This window comes from Tachysurus fulvidraco, chromosome 15, assembly GCF_022655615.1.
Source record: "Tachysurus fulvidraco isolate hzauxx_2018 chromosome 15, HZAU_PFXX_2.0, whole genome shotgun sequence".
NCBI classification, from domain to species: domain Eukaryota; kingdom Metazoa; phylum Chordata; class Actinopteri; order Siluriformes; family Bagridae; genus Tachysurus; species Tachysurus fulvidraco.
The window spans coordinates 335957-357500 of NC_062532.1; the positions used below are offsets into that span (position 1 = coordinate 335957).

A 21544-nucleotide genomic window follows, 5' to 3' on the forward strand; every position below is an offset into this window, starting at 1 on the left:
TATTTAGGCAAACCTGAGGATGCTTTTATACTCTTCTGTGAAAAGCCTTTTGTGCTGATACGAATTGGCGAAAAAGAAAAAAAAACACAACTCAGACACACACACGGTAACTATAGCGATACATAATTTATCACGAGTGTTCTCGTGATAATGCGATATTGTTTCTATAGTAACGGCAGCTTTTACGGTGACATCTACGACTGAATAACTGAATAAATAAAAATGGTTGTTATTTAAAAAAAAAAAGAAAAACGTACAAACAAACATCGATTATCGGGACGTTGCTGTGAGGAGACAGGGAGGACAGATGATGTGTTTTGCGATACCACGGTAACCGGCTAGATTTTTCAAATGAGCTTTGATTCAAGAGGGGAGAAACAACAGATCAGAAGCTTCGCGAACGTTCGATTGTATTAGACGTAACCTTAAACGGATACAAAGTGCTAGCTGACGTTCTTTGACTAATAAAAAAAAATGGTGTCTTTGGCAAAACCGCGGTGGCGTACGAGGAACAGAATATTTCCTAAGGTGCTGTTAGTGAAACGTGATTCAACTGCAGAGCTGTATCTGTAGCTCTAACACCTCTAACTCCATGCTGTTGATTAATTTCCTAGAACCGCACACCCCCTAGAGGTGTAATCATCACCAACGACGATCTCTGTTAAATTTAGACTTTTCCTCCGTGCCGTATTTAAGGTTTAGCTTTTTCGTGTTTACGATCTAATTTCACTTTATCGCTTATTTATTTATTTTTTCTATTAACTAAACAAAACCAGATGAAACAGGAACATTTCCGAAAACACAAACACACAAAAAAAAAGTGCTTTATTATCTGAAGCGGAGCAGGCAGGTATAAAGAGACGGTGACCCGTAATGGGAGAGAACGAGTCGAGTGGGAGGCAGAGAATGAAGGAGAGAAAGAAAGAGAGGAGCAGCTAAAGTGCGTAAACGATTTAAATGCAGCAGATGAATCAGAATTCCGGACACGTATCCAGATTGAAACTGAGACAGATGCTAACACGCGCACTCAGAATAAACTCTTGTACCTATAACACGGAGCGTTATTGACGTGTTCTTTTCTGAGCTCTGCTCTTTCCGTCTGCGTCGTGTTTGGATTGTATCGGGGCTTTATTCCTCCGGAGAGCGGCCGTAACGGACCGCGTGTCTCACCTCGCAGCTTGCTACATCAGCACTCCTGAATTTTTTTACGGCTGCGATATTGAACGACACACACACGCTCCCAAAAGGAGGAGAGACAGAAAGAGAGTGGGCGAGAGAATAGAAACAGATTTATCTACCGCCTTTTTTGCCTCTGCGGAGTCTGTGGCCCGCGGTGCTGAGACTGACGATCACATGGAAAACAATCCTAATCAGCGGTGTCAGTGGGAAATGGGATTTTGTGACGGCCGTCGTTGTGGCACTGCGGCTCGTGTGTGTGTGTGTGTGTGTGTGTTTATCGTATAGCAAGTGTCAGCGGTTTAGAGTCGTGCTCTGAGTCTATGACTCGTTTTTCCCAACAGCACACACACTTCCTCACTCCCAGTGTTCCAATTAAATGAAATTAGATACCAAACCCTAAATTAAGGATAATTGAAGATTTAAATCCTTAAAGACCAATAAAAGGATTTCATCAGTTCTGTATTTTAAACATTACGGACGGCAGAAAAACAGCTGGTTATGTGGATGTGTGTCGTTATCGGTGTGTATCTGCACGCGTGTGTGTATCTATGTACAGTATATGTGTACTTGTCTTTCTGTGTGTCAGACTGGTTGTGTGTGTGTGTGTGTGTCATTATCGATGTATATCTGCATGAGTGTGTGTCCTTCATGATCGCCGTGTATCTGCATATGTGTGTGTATCTGTCGCTCTGTGTGTGTCAGACTGGTTATGTGTGTGTGTATCTTTGTATTTGTTTGTTAGTGACTACAGTATGTATATCTGACTCTGTGTGTGTTTGTTTTCATGTTTTTATAGCTTGGTTGTTGCCATGTGGTTAGGAATATCTGAGGGTTTTGTCCTTGTCCGTTTTTTTCTTTTTTCATAGCATTTATTTAACACATCTATGTAGGATGAGTGGATGGATGGATGAATGGATGGATGGATGAATGGATGGATGGATGAATGGATGGATGGATCTCTTTTTAGGTTTATTTTTGGTTTCTGTGATAAAGGTTAGTGTTAGTTTTATAAAAGCCAGAAGGTCCTCAGAAAGACAGTTAAACAAATGATTGTGTGTGTGTGTGTGTGTGTGTGTGTGTGTATAGACGCTTTACATCTCTCTGGCGATGCAGTGAATGCGGTATTGTTTGAGTAACTCGCATACACACAGCTTTGTTTGTTTTGATTCCACAACAGTGAAGTTGTCAAAGGAAATGATTCTGTCGGAACTCGCCCACCATCTCAGCCAAACAACATCGACAACAAAAACAACGACAACGACAACAGCAGCATCTCCGCCACAATTAAGAGAGCTGCCAATTGCAGATCTGAACGCCGGCATCGGTCTAATTAACCCGCGTTCCAAGTTGTTAATTGCACCCTTGATTGTAAAGTCTAAATAAATATCATCACTTTCGTTTGTCAGCCGAGTTCTCAGAAGTCTTAAAGAGTGTACAGTGTTCTGCATTAAAAAAAAAATAAATACATTGTAAGTGTAATACATTCTGTTTTAGCCAATCATATTTTAGTATGCAAATAAAGACCCTGGATGTGGTGGATGTGTGTAGGGTTAATATTAATTCGTTAAATAAGAAATGAATAAACGACTTTCAGCATCGGATTGGGTTAGCACGTTCGCCTCACACCTCCATGGTTGGGGTTCGATTCCCACCTCCGCCTTGTGTGTGTGGAGTTTGCATGTTCTCCCCGTGCCTCGGGGATTTCCTCCGGGTACTCCGGTTTCCTCCCCCGGTCCAAAGACATGCATGGTAGGTTGATTGGCATCTCTGGAAAATTGTCCGTAGTGTGTGAGTGAATGAGAGTGTGTGTGTACCCTGTGATGGGTTGGCACTCCGTCCAGGGTGTATCCTGCCTCGATGCCCGATGACGCCTGAGATAGGCACAGGCTCCCCGTGACCCGAGGTAGTTCGGATAAGCGGTAGAAAATGAGTGAGTGAGTGAGTGAGTGAGTGAGCATCAGATTGGACTGTTTGGTTGAAGCCGGAAGTAGGTCATGTGTCGTGGAATTAAATACAAAAGCTGTATCGAGCTGTCAGAAGAAACCCCGCGATGTTACAAGCGAGTGTGTCTCTTTCACACCCGACACTCGATCTCTCTCTCTTTTACCGGGTGCATTCGCATTAGAGACTGATAGGAAAAAAAAAAAAAAAAAAGAATAAGGTTAACAACCAAGTGCAGTTTCTGAGGAAAATAAATAAAAAGCATGAACCTATACATCCTGCAGGAAGTGTGTCTCTCCCACGTTATGTCCACGAGAAGCCAAGCTGAGCTGCAACCGGATCTCTACTTGCGAGCGGAGTGTGTGTGAGAGAGATAGGGGGTGAGAGAGTGATGACGAAGGCGTAAACAGAGAGAGAGAGAGTCTACAGGTGCTGGGGAAGGATAAGCTGAAATAAAACCCGGTGCCCTGCGGCGAGGCTGCACACACGGCGGCGAGCTTTAGAGCTGATTTCGTAGGTGTCTCGCAACATGAAAGCTTCATCGCTGTTGACAGTGATAGAAAGGTCCTAATAGAATTAGCATCGCTGATGCTAGCAGGTCAAAACAAAACAGGCTCGGAGGTCACTTCCTGTTCAGGAGAAATCAGGTTGCACCTTTGTGTTCAATGTGTGTCCTCCCAAAGCGGACCATGTATCACACCTTTTGGTTTCTCTCTTTCTGTCTCTCTCTTGCTTTTCCCTCCAGTTTCTCTTTGTTCAGAACGGAAGCTCCTTGAGCTTATCGGAGCATCAGCAGGCCAAGTTTTTATCAGAGCCAGCAGGTGTCACGTGCCCTATTCCTCCAGGCTAACTATAGACTCGGCTCTGGGATACATCGATCTTTTTGTGCGCAGCCTGATAATTGAAAGGATGTCCATCACGCTTTAATTGACAGAGCTAATCAGGTTTTAGAATTGGATAGATTCTACGTAATTCAGCAGCGCTGCTCCTCTCCTCTTTTTGACGTGTCCTCGTCCTTTCTCTTTTACACAAGAATCTCTTTTCCGCTCAGATAGGAACTGATATTACTCTTCTTGCCTGGGCTGTTTCTCCTTCTAGCTGTAATCTCCACACAGCTCAAAGACTGTAGCATAATGGAGACCTAGGCCCTGCAGTGTCTGGAGGTGAAACAACCTGGACGAGTGAGTCAGGCGTGAGAGAGAACGAGAGAGAGAGAAAGAGAGAGAGGAGAATTTCTCTGCTAAGTTCCCTTCGGCATATCTTGCATCATCTGTTAAGTTTTAAATCTCCCCAAGCTTCTTCCTCTAAATACTATGCAGCACTCAAAAATAACACCCTCATAAACACTTTCAATCATTTTCATACTAAAACCAAATTCTGTTCTCTGCATTATGTTATAAAGTGGAGCTTCGCTAATGAAACACATGACATCGAGGTTTCATTAACATCGTCGTGTTTACGTCATCGGTGTACAATCAGCAATCGGCGTAATAAAGACTATTTATTAGTGCCGTAAATCTGGTTAGAAAACGAGCTGGCTTTCGGTATGAGATGATTTTACTTCTGTTTTGGAAGATAAAGGCTTCAAAGTAAATGGGTTTGATATCATCATTTACTTGAACCACCACTGTGGAGTGTGACAAGACCAAGACATTCAATTCTGGACATGGACACAAGAAAAACAGGCACAACTTTGGTCTCTGGGAAAAAAGAGTTAGGATATTCTCTTAATCTAAGATGTGCGGCAACAATCCATGTGCGTGTTATGACTCTAGAGTTCACACATGTGACTGTTATGTCTGCAATGGCTAAAAAAGTAAACGGTTATTATGACTAGAACACAGCTGGATCTGTTTCCCCCCCTTGATCTTCTTTTTTATACAAACTAAAAACACATTTCTTTTGCAGGAGACTTACACACATCCTTTCTGCTGGTTCATCACTACCAGTTGTAGTGTATTGACTTCCTCACTCTCCTTCATCACGTCCTTCGAGAACAGGTATATGCATTGCACTGAATGAAAGCCCTGTATGGGATTACAGTTCCCAAAGCCCTGGTTGTTTTTCACTACGTCCGTCTGATGAGAACCCGAACAGGAAAGTAGGCAATATCACACTGTCCACACATCCTACCCATCCTGAACTTCCACTGGAACAGGATCTATAGAAGCTGCCAGTAGGATAGTGATTAATTGGCCCAATTTTCCTCTCAAACACTCGCACGGTTCAGTTTTCCTATGTAGTGAAAGTAGTAAAATCTATTGGCAAGTTTAGTGCTCAACTGGGAAATGCTAAGATATGAGCACCATATATATTGGAGCACTGCTGAATTTTTGATTCTGATTCTGGTCAGAAAGTGTTGATTCAGTAAGGAATAAAACACTCGATAAAAATATAATCGTCTCTGAGTTGGTAACGGTTTCGTGTTGAGGCACAAGTCCACCACATTGTTCGCTAACTTTTTGATAAAACTTAAAAAAATAACAATAAATAAATAAATAAAAAGATGTATTATTTCTTGCTTAAAGCAGCTAGAAAAATTCGTACAAAACCCAAACCCAAACCCCATCAAGGCATCAAAGAGATGCCCCTCGTGAACAGAATCGATGGCTCTTTCTTCGTACCGAGCCGCATCCATAGTTCACATTTGACATTTTGGAAAGTTCCATAATGTCTCTACACAGAAACAGATTGTGCAGAATTGACCGTCAAGCTTGATCAATGTGTATAATGGACAGAAATTTATATTTCATATCTGTTGGGAACAGTCTTTGAAAAGAATTATAAAGTGTACCCAACAAGAGCAACGGGTCACCAGTTCTTTAAATCAAACCAATCTCTCTTTTGCAGAGGCAGAATCAATACTAGTCTTCAACACTCACCAGTGGCTGCACACTTGCACATTAAAATCAAGTCTACCAGAACATTGTATAAAACTCAATAGGAAGCCCATCTACCCCTGGGGGACGGCCCAGTGCTATTTGAAAAGCAGCAGACTTAAGTTCTTGTATGGTTAAAGAAAGATCTAAAGCAGTTTTATCTTCTGGAGACAGCTTTGGTACATCAGACGATAGCATTTGTGAACACAGCAGCACTTCCCAGAATTTCCCCAAGGCGGAGGAAGTATGGCCATTAGTCATGAACAAAAATACACACTTGTTTACTTTCTTTACAAATGCTTTTCTAACCCAACAAAGAGAAATGCTTTCATGCATTCACTTTTTTAGAAAACAAAAAAACAAAAAAAACGCATAAGCCGATATCCCACAGTAAGCCATTTTACTGTGCTCTGAGATACAAAAGTATCTTTGGGAAATCTTTCCGAAATCTGTTTGGGAACCTTCTCGGTTGTAAAACTCTTGTTTTTTTCCACATCGATATTGTTGTGCCCAAGTGCTAGCAACACCATTCTAGTCTCTGATGCACAATTTGGCAGTGTAACAATGGCACTAATGACACACTCAGCTGCATTATTTTATTCCTACCATCTGAAATAACTTGACCTTCCACTTTTCTGTTCATCGATTACCAGGTGCAACAGATAAATGAGGGGTAAATATAGTGGTAGCTGTTACTTACTCACAGTTGCAAGGTCCCTCTGAGCATCACATTTTCTCCCAGGGTATACTTTGGGATTTCTCCAGATTCCCTATTTTCCTTTGACTTCCCAAAACCAACAAAAAAACCCCCAAAACGTTGTGCTAGCTACTCCAAATTGCCCCTTGTGAACGGCTCTGTGCTTAGTGCCCTGAAATAGACTTGGTGCTCCATCCAGGGTGTATTCTTACCACCTCACTGCCCCAGTATATCCAGACCAGGATAAAGTGCAGATGATCAAAGAAAATATCACTCTCTCACTCACTCACTCACTCACTCACTCACTCATTCATTTTCTACCGCTTTATCCGAACTACCTCAGGTCACGAGGAGCCTGTGCCTATCTCAGGCGTCATCGGGCATCGAGGCAGGATACACCCTGGACGGAGTGCCAACCCATCGCAGGGCACTCACACACTATTTTCCAGAGATGCTAGTCAACCTACCATGCATGTCTTTCGACCGGGGGAGGAAACCAGAATACCCGGAGGAAACCCCAGAGGCACGGGGAGAACATGCAAACTCCGCACACACAAGGCGGAGGCGGGAATCGAACCCCGACCCTGGAGGTGTGAGGCGAACGTGCTAACCACTAAGCCACCGTGCCCCCCAAGAAAATATCAAGGAAAACTAAACAGATCTATTACAATTTTAGCATAACATAGCACCCAGAATCTCCCATCACCTTGATCGAAAAATTTAAATAATGGGATTTTTGATCCTCTAAGGGTTTTTTTTTTATAGACCTGGTCACTTCATGCATTTTCTGTGATCCGATAGCTATCCGATCGTAAAAAGACCAGGTCTAAATGCCCTCCGAAACAGTTTCGAGACGGATATAAATCCGATCGCTCAAACCCCTTAAGGAGGTGGTCTGGGACGTATTTCAGATGAAACTGGACAGGTGTAAATGCATGTGGCTGTTCGAGCCACATACGTCAGCGCTAACTGAAGTACGTCACTCACAGGTGACTCGCGAGTCGTGCATCACGCCAGAAACAAACATGTTTTCCCACCAGTTCTGGCTCCGATCTTTCACCCAGGCGTCTCGTTGGGTCTTAAAACGCACTGCTGCCGCCAGCGAAAACGCAGAAAACAGTAAGTGCTGTTTTTTTTGTAGCAACCGCATACACCAAAGCGTGTTCCATTTCAATTACCCCGGAAATGAGGTCAAATATATTAGCATTTTGGGTGGGAGTAAAAAGAACGGATCGATATCCGATTCGCCGAGACGCGTTTATATGGCCTGATGTAAATGGAACAGCTTTAACAAATCAGATAGCTATCGGATCAGAGACAACACATGAAGTGACCGGGTGTAAAAAGGCCCTAAATGTCAAATCAAGTCAGAATCTAGAATTATATCACTATATATTTAGTAAACCAGGGAAGAATAAAAATGTATATATGTATGGTCTAAAATATATGGCTCAGTAATAGCATCCCTTTCTACAACATCTACTGTCGTGCTTCATTGTCAATATCATTATACCTTTCCTGCAAGTAAATGTTTTTTTTTTCTCTCAGCAGCACACTGTTCAGCCCTGAGAAACTTGGCAGGATCGGAGAAGCGGATAGCCAGTGAGACATCCTTTTTCTCCTTGGTAACAATCCATTAAGTCATGCAAAAGTATATGCATCTGCTATCTGCGATGATGGAGTTTCCAGTGAACAAAAATACTTGTCTCCGAAAGGAGAGAGATGTTTCAACATTACTCAACAGTGCCCTTGACTTCAGCCTCAGCCTCAAGACTATAAAATAAAATAGAATAATGTTTTATTCTTTTTGCAGTACAGCAACTCTCTTCTTTGAAGATGCAATAGACGAGCCAAGGGACACGATTTGAAGGGAAAATTTTGCAAGTAGAAGGAGGAATCATCACTAAACAAGGGTAGCCCACCATGTGTCCATTTCATCCTAACATTTTATTAATAAGGATGATGGTTTTATCCCAAGCGACCAACGTTTGAGACCGGATACAACTGGGTCTTGCTCAATTGCAGATTGAACAGATGACACATGAAGCTTAGCAATAGTAGGGCTTTGAACTCCATTGAGCCTTCCAGTTAGTAGCACAGTGCATAATCTACAGGACCTCTACTGCCATACAATGTCGGTATATCACCATTAGCACCTAAACATACCAGAACCTTCATCTTGTTCATTCATTTCTGATATCAACACTTTTCTTATCACACCATAAAACCACATATCCTCGTTTTCATAGTCTTTTCACCTTCTTAAGATTCCTCCTGCTCTGACGATCTAGCTGAACATCCCGCCATTAGTTGAACATCTGCCATCTGTTGCTGCAGAATAACTATCGTGTTCCCTACTTGATTACTCTATATTGTAAATACTACTGGTGCACCATTATCTGGAAGCCACCATGAAAACCTGTGATAACTACAAGGCAAAAAAAAAAAAAATACTAAAAAGCAGCTAGAAGCATCCTTGTGATTCTCACACTTAAGGGGAGGAAAAAAGAAAAACAGCAGGGGTACCATGATCTAGGAAGCACTTTCTTACAGATTTCACTGAGGCCACTTTCCTCCATCACTACTGGGGTAAAAGTCCTCACTCACAACTATAGAGCATTATCACACACTCCCCAAGAGGCTTTCCAACCTACAGGACTGAGTGAAAGAACCTTTCCTTTGGATCTTGTTTTGATCCCTGGCGTCCTGCTGAAAGATGGTGGTCCAAACTCAAGTTGGACTGCAATGGGGTCATGTGCGCCTCTACTTGAGAGTTATCATAGCAAGGACCTTTTGTAAAAAGAGTCTTTCTCTCTGATAAATACGAACCAGCGGCTACCTCGGGCGTTATCGGAGAACATTCGTCATGGGGAGGTAGAGATTTTTCATCCCTGAGGCTAGCACTGGTCTTTCATGTCGAGATGAATAATGGCAAGCTCTTCAGTTTGAGGAAATATGGCTATTAAAATCTTCAAGAGAAACGTCTGACCACCTTGGTGGCTCTGCATAATGTAATCTTTCACGTGGTCTGAAACATAGGCTGGAATAAGCTAATGGATCAATTCTGGACAAGGAAATCAATTAAACTTCATCCTGCTGAAATCACCATGAAGCTTATTAGGCAGAAAAAAGAGGAGGTTAAAAGGTTACTGTGCTATTTCAAATACGCAATTACTGCTAGACCACCAGAAATGGCTGCTTGTACTGTCTTCATTAGTGCAGTTGCATAAATGAGGGTGGTAATGAAGGGCTTCCACATTCAGCTCACCCCCCCAAATCACCAGCCTAATGCCCTCCAACACCTGGCCTTGATTTCAGCGCTTGGCCAACAGCCAACCCATTAATTAGCCTCACGTGCAGCACAGTGGTTTAAAAGCAGGATGCTTTGTTGGCACCAAAGATTCCTGCTGCTCGACAGAAACACTAAGCACACACATACTGTCTGCTTGGGAAATGCAGACACTGCTTCTCTGACGTGAAGCGTCCCTACAACAAGGCTTTGAGCAAACAATCAAGTCTTCTTCCCTGCCCTGAGCTCCTTCCGAGGAAGAAGACTAATACCGCAACCTTCAGATCATACTGGCACTCTAGTTTATTTTTATTCTGGAATATAGCAGGAAGTGGCCCATGACAAATCCTCTTGGGCTGAACGCTCGCACTCTCTCTCACACTCTCTTCACTTGAGGTTTGGAGCTCTGGGAGCAGGCTGAGTCCACAGTCTTTATTTGACTGAAAGTTTCCCCGAGCAGCTAATTATAGCCAAAAAATAGGAGCTGTGGTGCAGAGAGGCCAGCGGCAGCAGGATTTCTGCTTATTGCGATATATCACAGGCTTATTGTCTATGGACAATCATTGACTGGGAACAGATTGCGACGAGAATTACAGAGCCGATGTCCTGCCATTCTGCTTCACTAAAGAGGAAGGCAAAATCTGACAGTGTGCCTGTGAATGAGGCATATATCGTTATATTTCCAAAGACCACTCCTTATTCTGATTGGTCAGAAGGGACAGATAATCTTATAACTATGGCAACCACAGGGAATACTATAACAGTTTCCTGTAACTGTCGGAAAAAATGGAATAACTTTTCCACTTTTCTTTGTAGCTGTGTATTTTTTTTTTTGTCTTGTTAACTTAACCCTTGTGAGGGAACAAGCATTTATATCTGATAGAAAATTCCTTTCCGAAATATGACATGTAACCCTGAAGGCGTAAAATGCATGATGCAATATCGCTGTGGTTTAAGAGAAATAAAACGCTGATTATTTTTCAATAACAGCACGCGGCTTAAAAGTTTTATTCCTTACTTGAACTATTGAGCAATCTAGAGAGTTAAAATAACAATAGCTTGGTGATATATGCCTAGCTTAAAGCTGCAGCCTAATGCCCTTGGATGCCACATCACCGCAGAACGATTGATTCAATCCGGCAGTCGATGCTCTATACTTTGCGATTGTGTGATGGTGTGATGTGATTTAAACAGGGTTATGTGTGTGTGTGTGTGTGTGTTTATAGTCTTATGTGACTGCAGCAGATGAAAAACAAAATGAAAATAGGTGTTCACTAAGCCTCCATGCTCGACTGACTGTAAGATGAGATTGCGTTATGGGTTACACCGATTTAACAACGGGGAGTTTCAGCTGAAATATTTAAATTCTTGTAGTCCTGTACATTCGATTCCTAAAGTCATCAACTAACCCCTTCAAAAACACCAAGGCCTGGGATATTGCTCATCGAGGGAATTAGCCAGCGTCTACTGTAGCGTAACTTGTTTAGCATGTGCTACAGCTCCTACGCCACGAGCTTGATTACTTCATACTGATGAATATCCTTCCCTCTACAGAACTGTAGTGTTTCTACAAGTCAATAAATAATTAGTGCACCAAGGCGTTGGGACACCGGGTAAGGTTTTTAAAGCTAGTGATCGGAAGATCCACCGATATTCAGCTCTTTAGTACTACACTGTCTCATGTTGTAGCTGCTGCTACAACTGGTCTGAGATCTGACAAAGGCAATGTTGGAGTTAAGAAGAAAGACCATCTGCATCTTCTGCCTAGTTAACTTGTAAAGTCTTTTAATTTCTCCACTGGTGATAAAGTTCCTTGTACCATCACATCCTCATCTCCTGTGTACAATTCAACAGCTTTTGACTCCTGTTTACAAAGAAGAGCTGTTAGTGGAAGGATCTGTCAAAGTAGAAGCTGTGCACAACTCCCAAACAGCCCGAGTTCTCAGAGCCACGTTTTACAGTTCCACATATCATTTAGCTTAGGACTTGCTTTATATATATATATATTTCATTTGGGTAAAATAAAAATGCTGTATGTATCCTTCAAAGTCCAACTGCCATGTTGCATAGATCTTTTAGCATACCCCTTTGGATGGATCCGCAGTTTGGTTTTCCGTGTCAAACTGAATGGAATTAGGAAACAGCTGAGGTTTGGAAGAAGGACCACACTTGAATTTCAATCAGTTAACTTACCAATAAGTTACCCATTCATATGAATTCAACAACTACGACCAAATAGTCTTTAGTTTTGCTTTGTCTAGTCCAGGGGTCGGCAACCGTAAACGCTCAAAGAGCCATTCGGACCCGTTTCCCACAGAAAAAAAAAAAAACCATACTGTATGGAGCCACAAAGCCCTTTTGACATCTAAAATGAAGATAATGCCGCATATATCGTTTTTTTACCTTTATGGAAAGTATAGAAAAGACTGTAGTGTGTTGCATTTATGAAATCGATGAACTGCTACCGAGTAAACGGAATTAAATTTTTGCAGGCAAATAAAAATATTTCGAACAGTTTGAACTGACCTTAACAAAAAAAGGACGCTGGGTTGGAGGTTACTTTCAAATGAAATGTTTAACGTCTAATCGAGTCCTCTTCGTATTCATGACATAGTGTCATGCACAGTGTCTCTGGACATGACTTATGTGTTAAGGTTTATCTCTGGCTTTGACAACCCAAGTCAGGCTCATACACAACAATCGACACCTGACGATTCTGTATGCTTTTAATGTAAAAACTAGGGTTAGTGATATCTCTTCCCTTAATGTCACTGCAAATCTTATTTCAGTCTTCATCCCTTTCTCTGTTCACTTTGTTTGTTGTTTTGGTGGTTTTGTACCAAACGTGACTTGCTTTTTTGTCATAGTAACGTAATAATCTCCACCCTAGCGCCTACCAATACTAATCGGTTTTGCTGGAGAATCCACAGAACATATATATTTGAGAATATATGCGCTTGCTCTGGCGACATGTTGGTGAGCGTTCTGACTGGCACCTCGACCAAGAAACAGATGAATACAAAACATCTGATTTCCATTCTTTCGCTATCACCTCAAACCACCGTGGAGGATTCAGGTATGAACTCTACTTTGGGAAAAAACAGAAAGCTCTCATCACATCTCCTTTCATCCATGAAACAGAGTCTACGCAAACGCTCTTTTTATTTCTTTCACTCTTTTTCTGTTTAAGGTACTGTCCTGATCACTCAGAGACACTAGGAAGTAGACTGACTTGCTTAATGGAAATTGGACGTAGCTCTGGTTATCAGCATTATACTGTATATAAAAAACTTTTTAGAGATAGTTTCCAAACACAGTCGACTAACTGGAGTGGAATATGTATAATAGTAAGTATTAGGGAGTAGGGATTAGGGTGTAGGGATTAGGGAGTAGGGATTAGAGAGTAGGGAGTATGGATTAGGAAGTAGGGAGTAGGAATTAGGGAGTGGGGAGTAGGGATTAAGGAGTAGGGAGTATGGATTAGGAAGTAGGGAGTAGGGAGTATGGATTAGTAAGTAGGGAGTAGGGATTAGGGAGTAGGGAGTGGGGATTAGGGAATAGGGAGTAGGGATTAGGAAGTAGGGAGTAGGAATTAGGGAGTAGGGATTAGGGAGTGGGGAGTAGGGATTAGGGAGTAGGGATTAAGGAGTATGGATTAGTAAATAGGGAGTAGGGATTAGGGAGTAGGAATTAGGGAGTAGGGATTAGGGAGTAGGGACTAGGGATTAGGGAGTAGGAATTAGGGTGTAGAGAGTTACGGCTGGAGTCTGGCTGGACTGTACAGAGTTCAGCACCATCTGTTTACAAGTTTGCATAAAATGGTAGAGTGGTTAAGCATGCAAAAATGTAGGCCATTATTTTATGCAAAATTCTGTACGCAATAAATAATTGAAGCGTGTTTTCAGCCATGACCTGCTGACAAACTGAAGCAGCCGAGGAGAAGACAGAGAACACGTCTGCCCTGAGTCTGTGCTCCAAAAACTCAGGTTATACAGCACGTAGTAGTAAAGGAGAGAGCAGGGGAGGGGTATCCGGAGAAAAAGTAGAAGAGGAAAAGAAAATAAAGAGTGGAAGAATAAAAAAAAAAGGAAAGATAGAAGAAAAAAGTAGAAGAGGAAAAGAAAATGAAGATCGGAAGAATAAAAAAAGGAAAGATAGAAGAAAAAAGTAGAAGAGGAAAAGAAAACAAAGAGCGGAAGAATAAAAAAAAGGAAAGATAGAAGAAAAAAGTAGAAGAGGAAAAGAAAATAAAGAGCGGAAGAATAAAAAAAGGAAAGATAGAAGAAAAATGTAGAAGAGGAAAAGAAAATAAAGAGCGGAAAAATAAAAAAAGGAAAGATAGAAGAAAAAAGAAAGGAAAAAGAAAAGGCATAGCTGTCAGAAGCAGAACAGGAACAAATAAGGAAACTAATTTAATTCTACTTAAGATTTAGGGAAATGAAAAAGGGGGTAAAACCTATGGTGAGGGTAGGAAGGAGAACAGGAGAGGAAATATGTAAGGGAAAAAGTATTAAAGAAATGAGGAAAAAGAGGAGTGAATGGATACAGTACAATCAAAAAGGAAACAAATGATGGAGAGATCAGTAGGAAAACACATGGAAGTGAAAAGGGAAAGGAGAAAAAAAGTAGATGACATAAAAAGCCTGAGAAAGGAGAAAGGGAAAGGAAGAAGAAATGAATAGAATGGAAAAGAGAAAAAAGATTAAAAGAGGCAAGAAATGTTAGGGAAAGGTCAAGAGAAAATAGGATTAGAAAAAGTAAAGATAGGGGGAAAAGGGAAGAAAAAGATGAGAAGGGAAAAAAAAAAGAAAAAGGACAGAACAGCGAATAGGAAATGGAGAGAATGGGGCGAAAGATAACGGAAAACAAACAGGAAAAAAAAGGAGAGAAGAAAAACAAGGTAAAAAACGGAGGGTGTGAAAATAAAAACGTAATTGCTGGGGAAAAAGAGAAAGAAAAGGAATGACGATGTAAATCAGGAGAAGAACATGAAAGCAGAAAGGGAAATTAGGGGGGGGGGAGGGAAAGGATGGGAAGAAGGAAGAAGAGGGGAAAAGGTCAGGCAGTAAACAAAAGGAAGGGAAGGGAAGCAGAAAAAATGAAAGAAAAGAAATAAGAACTGGGACCAAATAGAAAAGGTCAATGGAGGAAGAGGAAAGGAAATGAGATGAGATGAGTGGACGGTGGAGGAAGTCAATCATGCAGACGAGACGAGCGACATTAGATACGATCCGCCGGGGAAGAGAAACTCCATCAGATATATAATCAGATCTGTTCACACTGCAGTCCAGAAATTAACAGCTGATTTCATCAATTATTAACACACACACACACACAGACACACACACACACACACACACACACACACACACAAAACCAAAATATAACAAAATAAAATATAAATTATTTCATAATTGTTTGGGAAAGAAATCTGTTCACACTTCATTTTATCAGTTCGTTTTCCGCAGATAAAAGCATCTCAAACGTAAAAATAAATAAATAAATAAATAAATAAATAAATAAATAAATAAATAAACCTTCCCAAGAGATTTAAGACTTGTATAAATAACATATGTGAAAAAAAAAAAAAAAACACTTGTGAGGTTTGCTGTTATGGGACAATAATCAGCCCTCTGGTGGTGTAATGTGCCGTGACATTAATTAACGTTACTGCTACTGCTCTGTCGTTTTCCAATAAAAACACATTCCAACCGAACTAGACTCAGATCCGTAACGCATTAGAATATGAGCATTAATAGAAATATAGCGTTCGGCGTCAGTTCAGGCAGGCCGCGTAGTCAAGCTCGGCTATCGGCTGATGTCAATTTTCTAACCCCGCCCATCATCTGATTCCCAAGCGCGCTATTGGTCCATTTCAAACAGGGCGCCCTATTTAAATGCTTTTTTCAGTCTGTCTGCTTGGCTGTTTCCTCTGCATTGCTGCAACCTCCTCCTTGGAACTGTGTGTTTAACTTAATCAGTGTCATTCTGTTGTCACTGATGCAGGCTCTGTTCTAAATGGGGGGGGGGGTGTCTGGCTACTTTCCCAGTTAACAGTTAATGGGAGATTCCCCCCCCGATCCTGGTCCTGACTGAACTTGTGTGTATATGCCAAAAACACATAACTCTGAGCTTAAAAAGTCTTGGTTAAAGTAGCAAATTCCCAATTGTGATTCACTGCATTTGTGTAAATCTGTGTATTGTGTGTGTGTGTGTGTGTGTGTATATGTTAGTATTGTATATGTGTGGGTGTGTGTTAGCTGTGTACTCACTCTGTGGACACTGCTCGCTCGTACAGTTTAGTGACTGGAGGTCGAGACCCTGACACGCTTTGCCTCCTGTACCCGGTGCAGGCTGTGTACATTCCCTACTCCTCCACATGGTGCAGTCGGCCCCGCACGCTGACCACTTACTCCACTCGGTCCATCCTCCGTCCACTAATACACCCACCCACACACACACACACACACACACACACACACACACACACACACACACACACACACACACAAAATAAATAGAAAATAGCATTACTGAATCATAAAAGCATTACAGGCAGTATGGAATATAAGTGGTTATTACAGGTCTGTGCCTGAGCTGATTTAGCTCTACACACACATACACACACACACACACACAACATGTGCACGCAAACATTTTTCTCTCACTCAGTCTGCCTGCTTGTCTCTGTGACTAGGACAATGTGGTTTGCACAACCTATATCCAACACACACACACACACACAAATTATATGGCTTATGACCGCCCCATTACAACTAAGCAGCTCCTATATGACCTACAGGTAGGTTTAAAATGCCCTTACAAGCTGGTATTATGGGAATCAATAAATTAAAACGGGCAGGAAAAATGGTTTGTGGAAAACATGCTGCTTGTTTGTTTTGTTTGTGTGTGTGTGTGTGTGTGTATGTGTGTGTGTGTGTGTAATGAAACTCTTGAAATTTCCTATTTCTTCCCAAGGTTTCGTTCTCGTTATATGGCGTCCAGGAGGATGGAGCGATACAGGGCATGAGCGGCCTCAGGAAGGTTACCACAAGGCTAATGAGCTCTCCTGGGGGTACTGCGATATTATTTATTTATTTTATTTAATAATAGTAACAGAAGCCTACCGAAAACACGCGACTCGTACTGACCCCCCTCATTAATCCATCCCTACACACACGACAGCTTATTTACTGAACGGCTCCGACCGAACACACCGACACTACAGCCCAAAGGTCATGGCTCAGCTGAATAACGGGTTTTAAAGAACACATATCGGTGTTTGTCAGGGTCATTAGGAGACGAGCGAGTTGTCCATCAGTAGCGCTTATGGACAATAAAGATGTTTAGTCACAGCAATCCTGCCGGGAATGAATTAAAAAGGTGCCAAGGGTTTAATTCGGCTGTTAGATTATTACTGCTGGTGTGTGTGTGTGTATTTGTGTGTGTGTGTGTGTGGTGCTGACGAGGCCTTTGGTCAGGATCCAAACTGTTACATTTGGCACAGAAAGTGGAACCAATCACATAATTGTCCTTGTATGGCATTGAGCAGAGCCGTGCGTGCCTTATTAAAGCGCAGGGGCCTGATGTAAGCGGGAATTAGAGAGAAAATGAAGATGAACGTTCGAGCGTTAATCGTCCGTTTCAGGTTTCACATTTGCGGCGAGAATCTAAAATGGAGGTGAAAATAAAAAGCTAGAAAGGAGATGGAGGAGAGATTGATAAAGCGTTGAGTTTTTCCATTGTATCTTAATTTAACAAATCCAACAGATCTTTTACCCGTTTCACAATAGCACAGTGTTTAGAACAACAGGGTTGTCAAGTGTCACGTGTTGAGTGTGACACTTATCAGGCAAAAAACAAAGAGGCTACACAATAGCCAATCAGAGAATAGCACTATCTGAGTAAGCTTTAACGCAACAACCAATAAAAAAACATATTCATTAGCGAGGGTATTTTCGATGGTCGGTTTGAACAAAACCTCAACATGAAACAGCTTGTCTCTGGACGGGACATTGTCCCCAATCATGACCCTAAAAATGTCTGGGCTTGAGTCGAACTGTTTTATATGGGAGCAACATTATAAATAATAAAGGAGTCATAATCTCTCTCTCTCTCTCTCTCTCTCTCTCTCTCTCTCTCTCTCTCTCTCTCTCTCTCTCTCTCTCTCTCACACACACACACACACACACACACACACAGAAACAAATTAATAAATGAAAATTAAACAAATACTGTGTATTTGGTTAAGCTGCGGTCAGTGATATTTACCAAACACAACAACTCCTCCATTATTTATTTATTTATTTGTTTATTTTTTGTTATTGTTTTTTTTTTTTTTGGGGGGGGGGGGGGGGGTTCGCGATGTCATGCTTGCCTGTCTTTAAAACTCGAGAGCCCTGTAACAACCAGCTCACATTTTGGCGAGTATGACGTACATTGCTAGTTTGAGCATAAGTTAGCAAAAACACAGGTTCGGGTTCCTTATTGTCTTGGTTTCAAAATTAACACCACGGTCTCATTTCAACAACACACAATGCTCAGATTTCTTTAGGAGGAAGGCTGCTTTCTCAAAATGTCTCTTGAGCATCTTACACTGTAACCATAACAACACCGTTACCGTCTCATGCTAAGTACAGTATTAGATGACTTACTAGCTTAGCCTTGCCACTTACAAATCTCTAATCTGCTCACTAAAAAGACCCCTTTTTTCTATTCCGTTGTTCTTTGTGATATACAAATCATCACAATAATTCATGATATGCAAATGATATAAACCATGACAATGCTAACACGTGGTGAAATATATCTGACATCTGTGATTGGCTCACATCACTTTGATTGACAACCATAGAAATGCCATGTAGGTATTTGTGAGAGCTAATACCTGTTTTTTTTTTTTTTCTCCATTAACAGTCAGATAAAGAATTTATTTTTAGCCATCCTGGGGCCCTTGATGGAAAAGTCAGCTTTTTATTGTAAACGGTTGTTTACTTCACTCCAGTTTGGATGCTCTGCATGAGCACTCTTTTAGCTCCCGGAGCAGCCATTTAATTTCCTGTTCTTTAAGAGCTACATGCAGACTGGCACTTGTACACATGTCAAACGTCCAAATCAAGAGAGACTGAAAGGTAAAAAGCGGTAAAATCGCACTTGGTAAAATTCTGGCATTTCTGAAACAGAAAAATAGTGCTTGTGATGGCCTGCTGACCTCAACGGCTTTTCTCTGGACAACATTAAGGTAAATGCTGCAAGGTTCCAATTGTTCGGTGCTAGTGGGGGAAGGAATAGTGTGTGTGTGTGTGTGTGTGTGTGTGTGTGTGTGTGTGTGTGTGTGTGTGTGTGTGTGTGTGTGTGAGAGAGAGAGAGAGACTCAATAACACAGCAGCAGGTCTGATCGTCATGTCATCAAGGACAAAGTGGAAGGGCGTCCCTGCTGCTCTGTAGCAGGACGGCAGGGGGGCTATTACAAATCAAAAATCACAGAGCCACCTCCGGCCATCATGTCCTTCCCAGGACGAAAAAAAAAAATCGGAGAATAAACTTTTCACAAATCGCTGAAACGGTCCTAATTTTTTAACAACATAACTCTGATAACTGATTCATAACAGGAATCGAGAAAACATGAGGTTTATTGTTTGGAATTTGATCTTTTGGAGTGGTTATTTCTGTTGGATTGAGTGAAGCAAGCGTAGCCTCTGCAACCATCAGACCCAATGAAGGGGGTGTGGCCTCTGTGCCTATTAGAACCAATGAAGGGGGTGTGGCCTCTGTGCCTATTAGAACCAATGAAGGGGGTGTGGCCTCTGTGCCTATTAGAACCAATGAAGGGATGCGGCCTCTGTGCCTATTAGAACCAATGAAGGGGGTGTGGCCTCTGTGCCTATTAGACCCTATGAAGGGGGTGTGGCCTCTGTGCATGTCAGACCCAATGAAGGGATGCGGCCTCTGTGCCTATTAGACCCAATGAAGGGGGTGTGGCCTCTATGCATGTCAGACACAATGAAGGGATGCGGCCTCTGTGCCTATTAGACCCAATGAAGGGGGTGTGGCCTCTGTGCCTATTAGACCCTCTGAAGGGGGTGTGGTCTCTGTGCCTATTAGACCCAATGAAGGGGGTGTGGCCTCTGTGCCTATTAGACCCTATGAAGGGGGTGTGGCCTCTGTGCATGTCAGACCCAATGCTGGGGAATGGCCTCTCTGCTTGTCAGGCCCAGTAAAAGGGACATGGCCTCTGTGCATGTCAGACCAAGTAAAAGGGGCGTGGCCTCTGCATATGTAAGACCCAGTAAAAGGGCCTGGCCTATGTGCCTGTCCTCCCCAATGATGCGGGTGTTGTCTCTGCCTTTCAGACCAAATGAAGGGCAGTGGACTCTATGCCTGTCAGACCTAGTGAAGGGGGCATGGCCTCTCTACCGGTCAGATTCAGTGAAGGGGTGTGGCCTCTGTAAGAGTACAATACTACCCTCACTAAAGACTAAATAGGGACACTAGACAGAGAGTCCATTAGACTTATTAAATTCTATCTGGGAACACTCCATAGAGAGCCTATTGCACACTACACCCACTTAACACTACATAGGGACTCTACATAGACAATCTATTGTCCACTTTACTCAGTAAACACTGCAGTTTGACACTACATAGAGAGCTTATTGGATAATACACTAAATAGGGACAATACAGAGATATCCTACTGTCCATTTCTCTCACTAACCCCTCCCAGACACACTACATGGTGAGCCTATTGTCAACTCACTAAACACTACATATGGAGCCTATCCCAGTAAATACTATCTAGGGACACTTCATAGGTAGTGTAATGAACATTAATGCTAATCCCTGCCTCCCTCTTCCACCAAGCAGAACCGTTTGTCCCCCTCCAGACTCATCACAGGTGAAGATAAAAAAAAAAAAAAAAGTCTCTAATCCGTTATTCCATTTCCCTCCGTTTGCAGTCAGGGTAATGAAAAGTAGTGCAGTAGATGCAGGCACTGAAACGTTTCTGAAAAAAGACCCCGCTTCCTTGTACAGAATCTTGAACAGATCCACGCTTCTTCACACAAACGCAGGCACGCAAGAAATAGCAATATTTTACCATTTGATCTATTTTGGTCGAGCTGCTGCACACAGCATACACATCTGTGCTGAGCGTGCGTGTTGCATGTGAAGCTATGCAGAGTCAAAAACCCAGTGTGAAAAAAAAACAAAAAACAGAAAACAAAGATGATGCATTGAGTGGGAAGGCCAAATGAGAAACTATGGAAAGCAAAAAAATAAAAAGATTAAAAAAAAAAGGAGGGAAAAGAAAGAGGTGAGAGGGAGTTCAACTTGTTCTGTGCTGAAATTTTTCTATGCTGAATTTTATTTGCTTCTTGTTTGTTTTCCAATGTGCTTCACTACACAGGATCTGATCAAGAGCAGATTCAAAATGCAAAACTGTGTAATTCTGAAGGCCACTCTGAGAATGAAGCAAAAAGCCACGCCTCCTGCTCTGAGACTGAAGCAAAAAGCCACGCCTCCTGCTCTGAGAATGAAGCAAAAAGCCACACCTCCTAC

The 21544-nt window shown here is 42.0% G+C and overlaps 1 protein-coding gene across 6 annotated transcripts in view; it reads right to left on the reverse strand.

Annotated features, from left to right (window-relative positions):
* unc5a (unc-5 netrin receptor A) overlaps positions 1–21544 on the reverse strand; it is a 187475-nt gene that overhangs the window by 29428 nt on the left and 136503 nt on the right. For all 6 annotated transcript variants that reach the window (XM_027138155.2, XM_047800459.1, XM_027138158.2 and 3 more), the window contains one exon: positions 16258–16422. In XM_027138155.2, coding sequence (XP_026993956.2) covers positions 16258–16422 — 165 coding nt within the window. The remainder of the gene's footprint in view (positions 1–16257; positions 16423–21544) is intronic.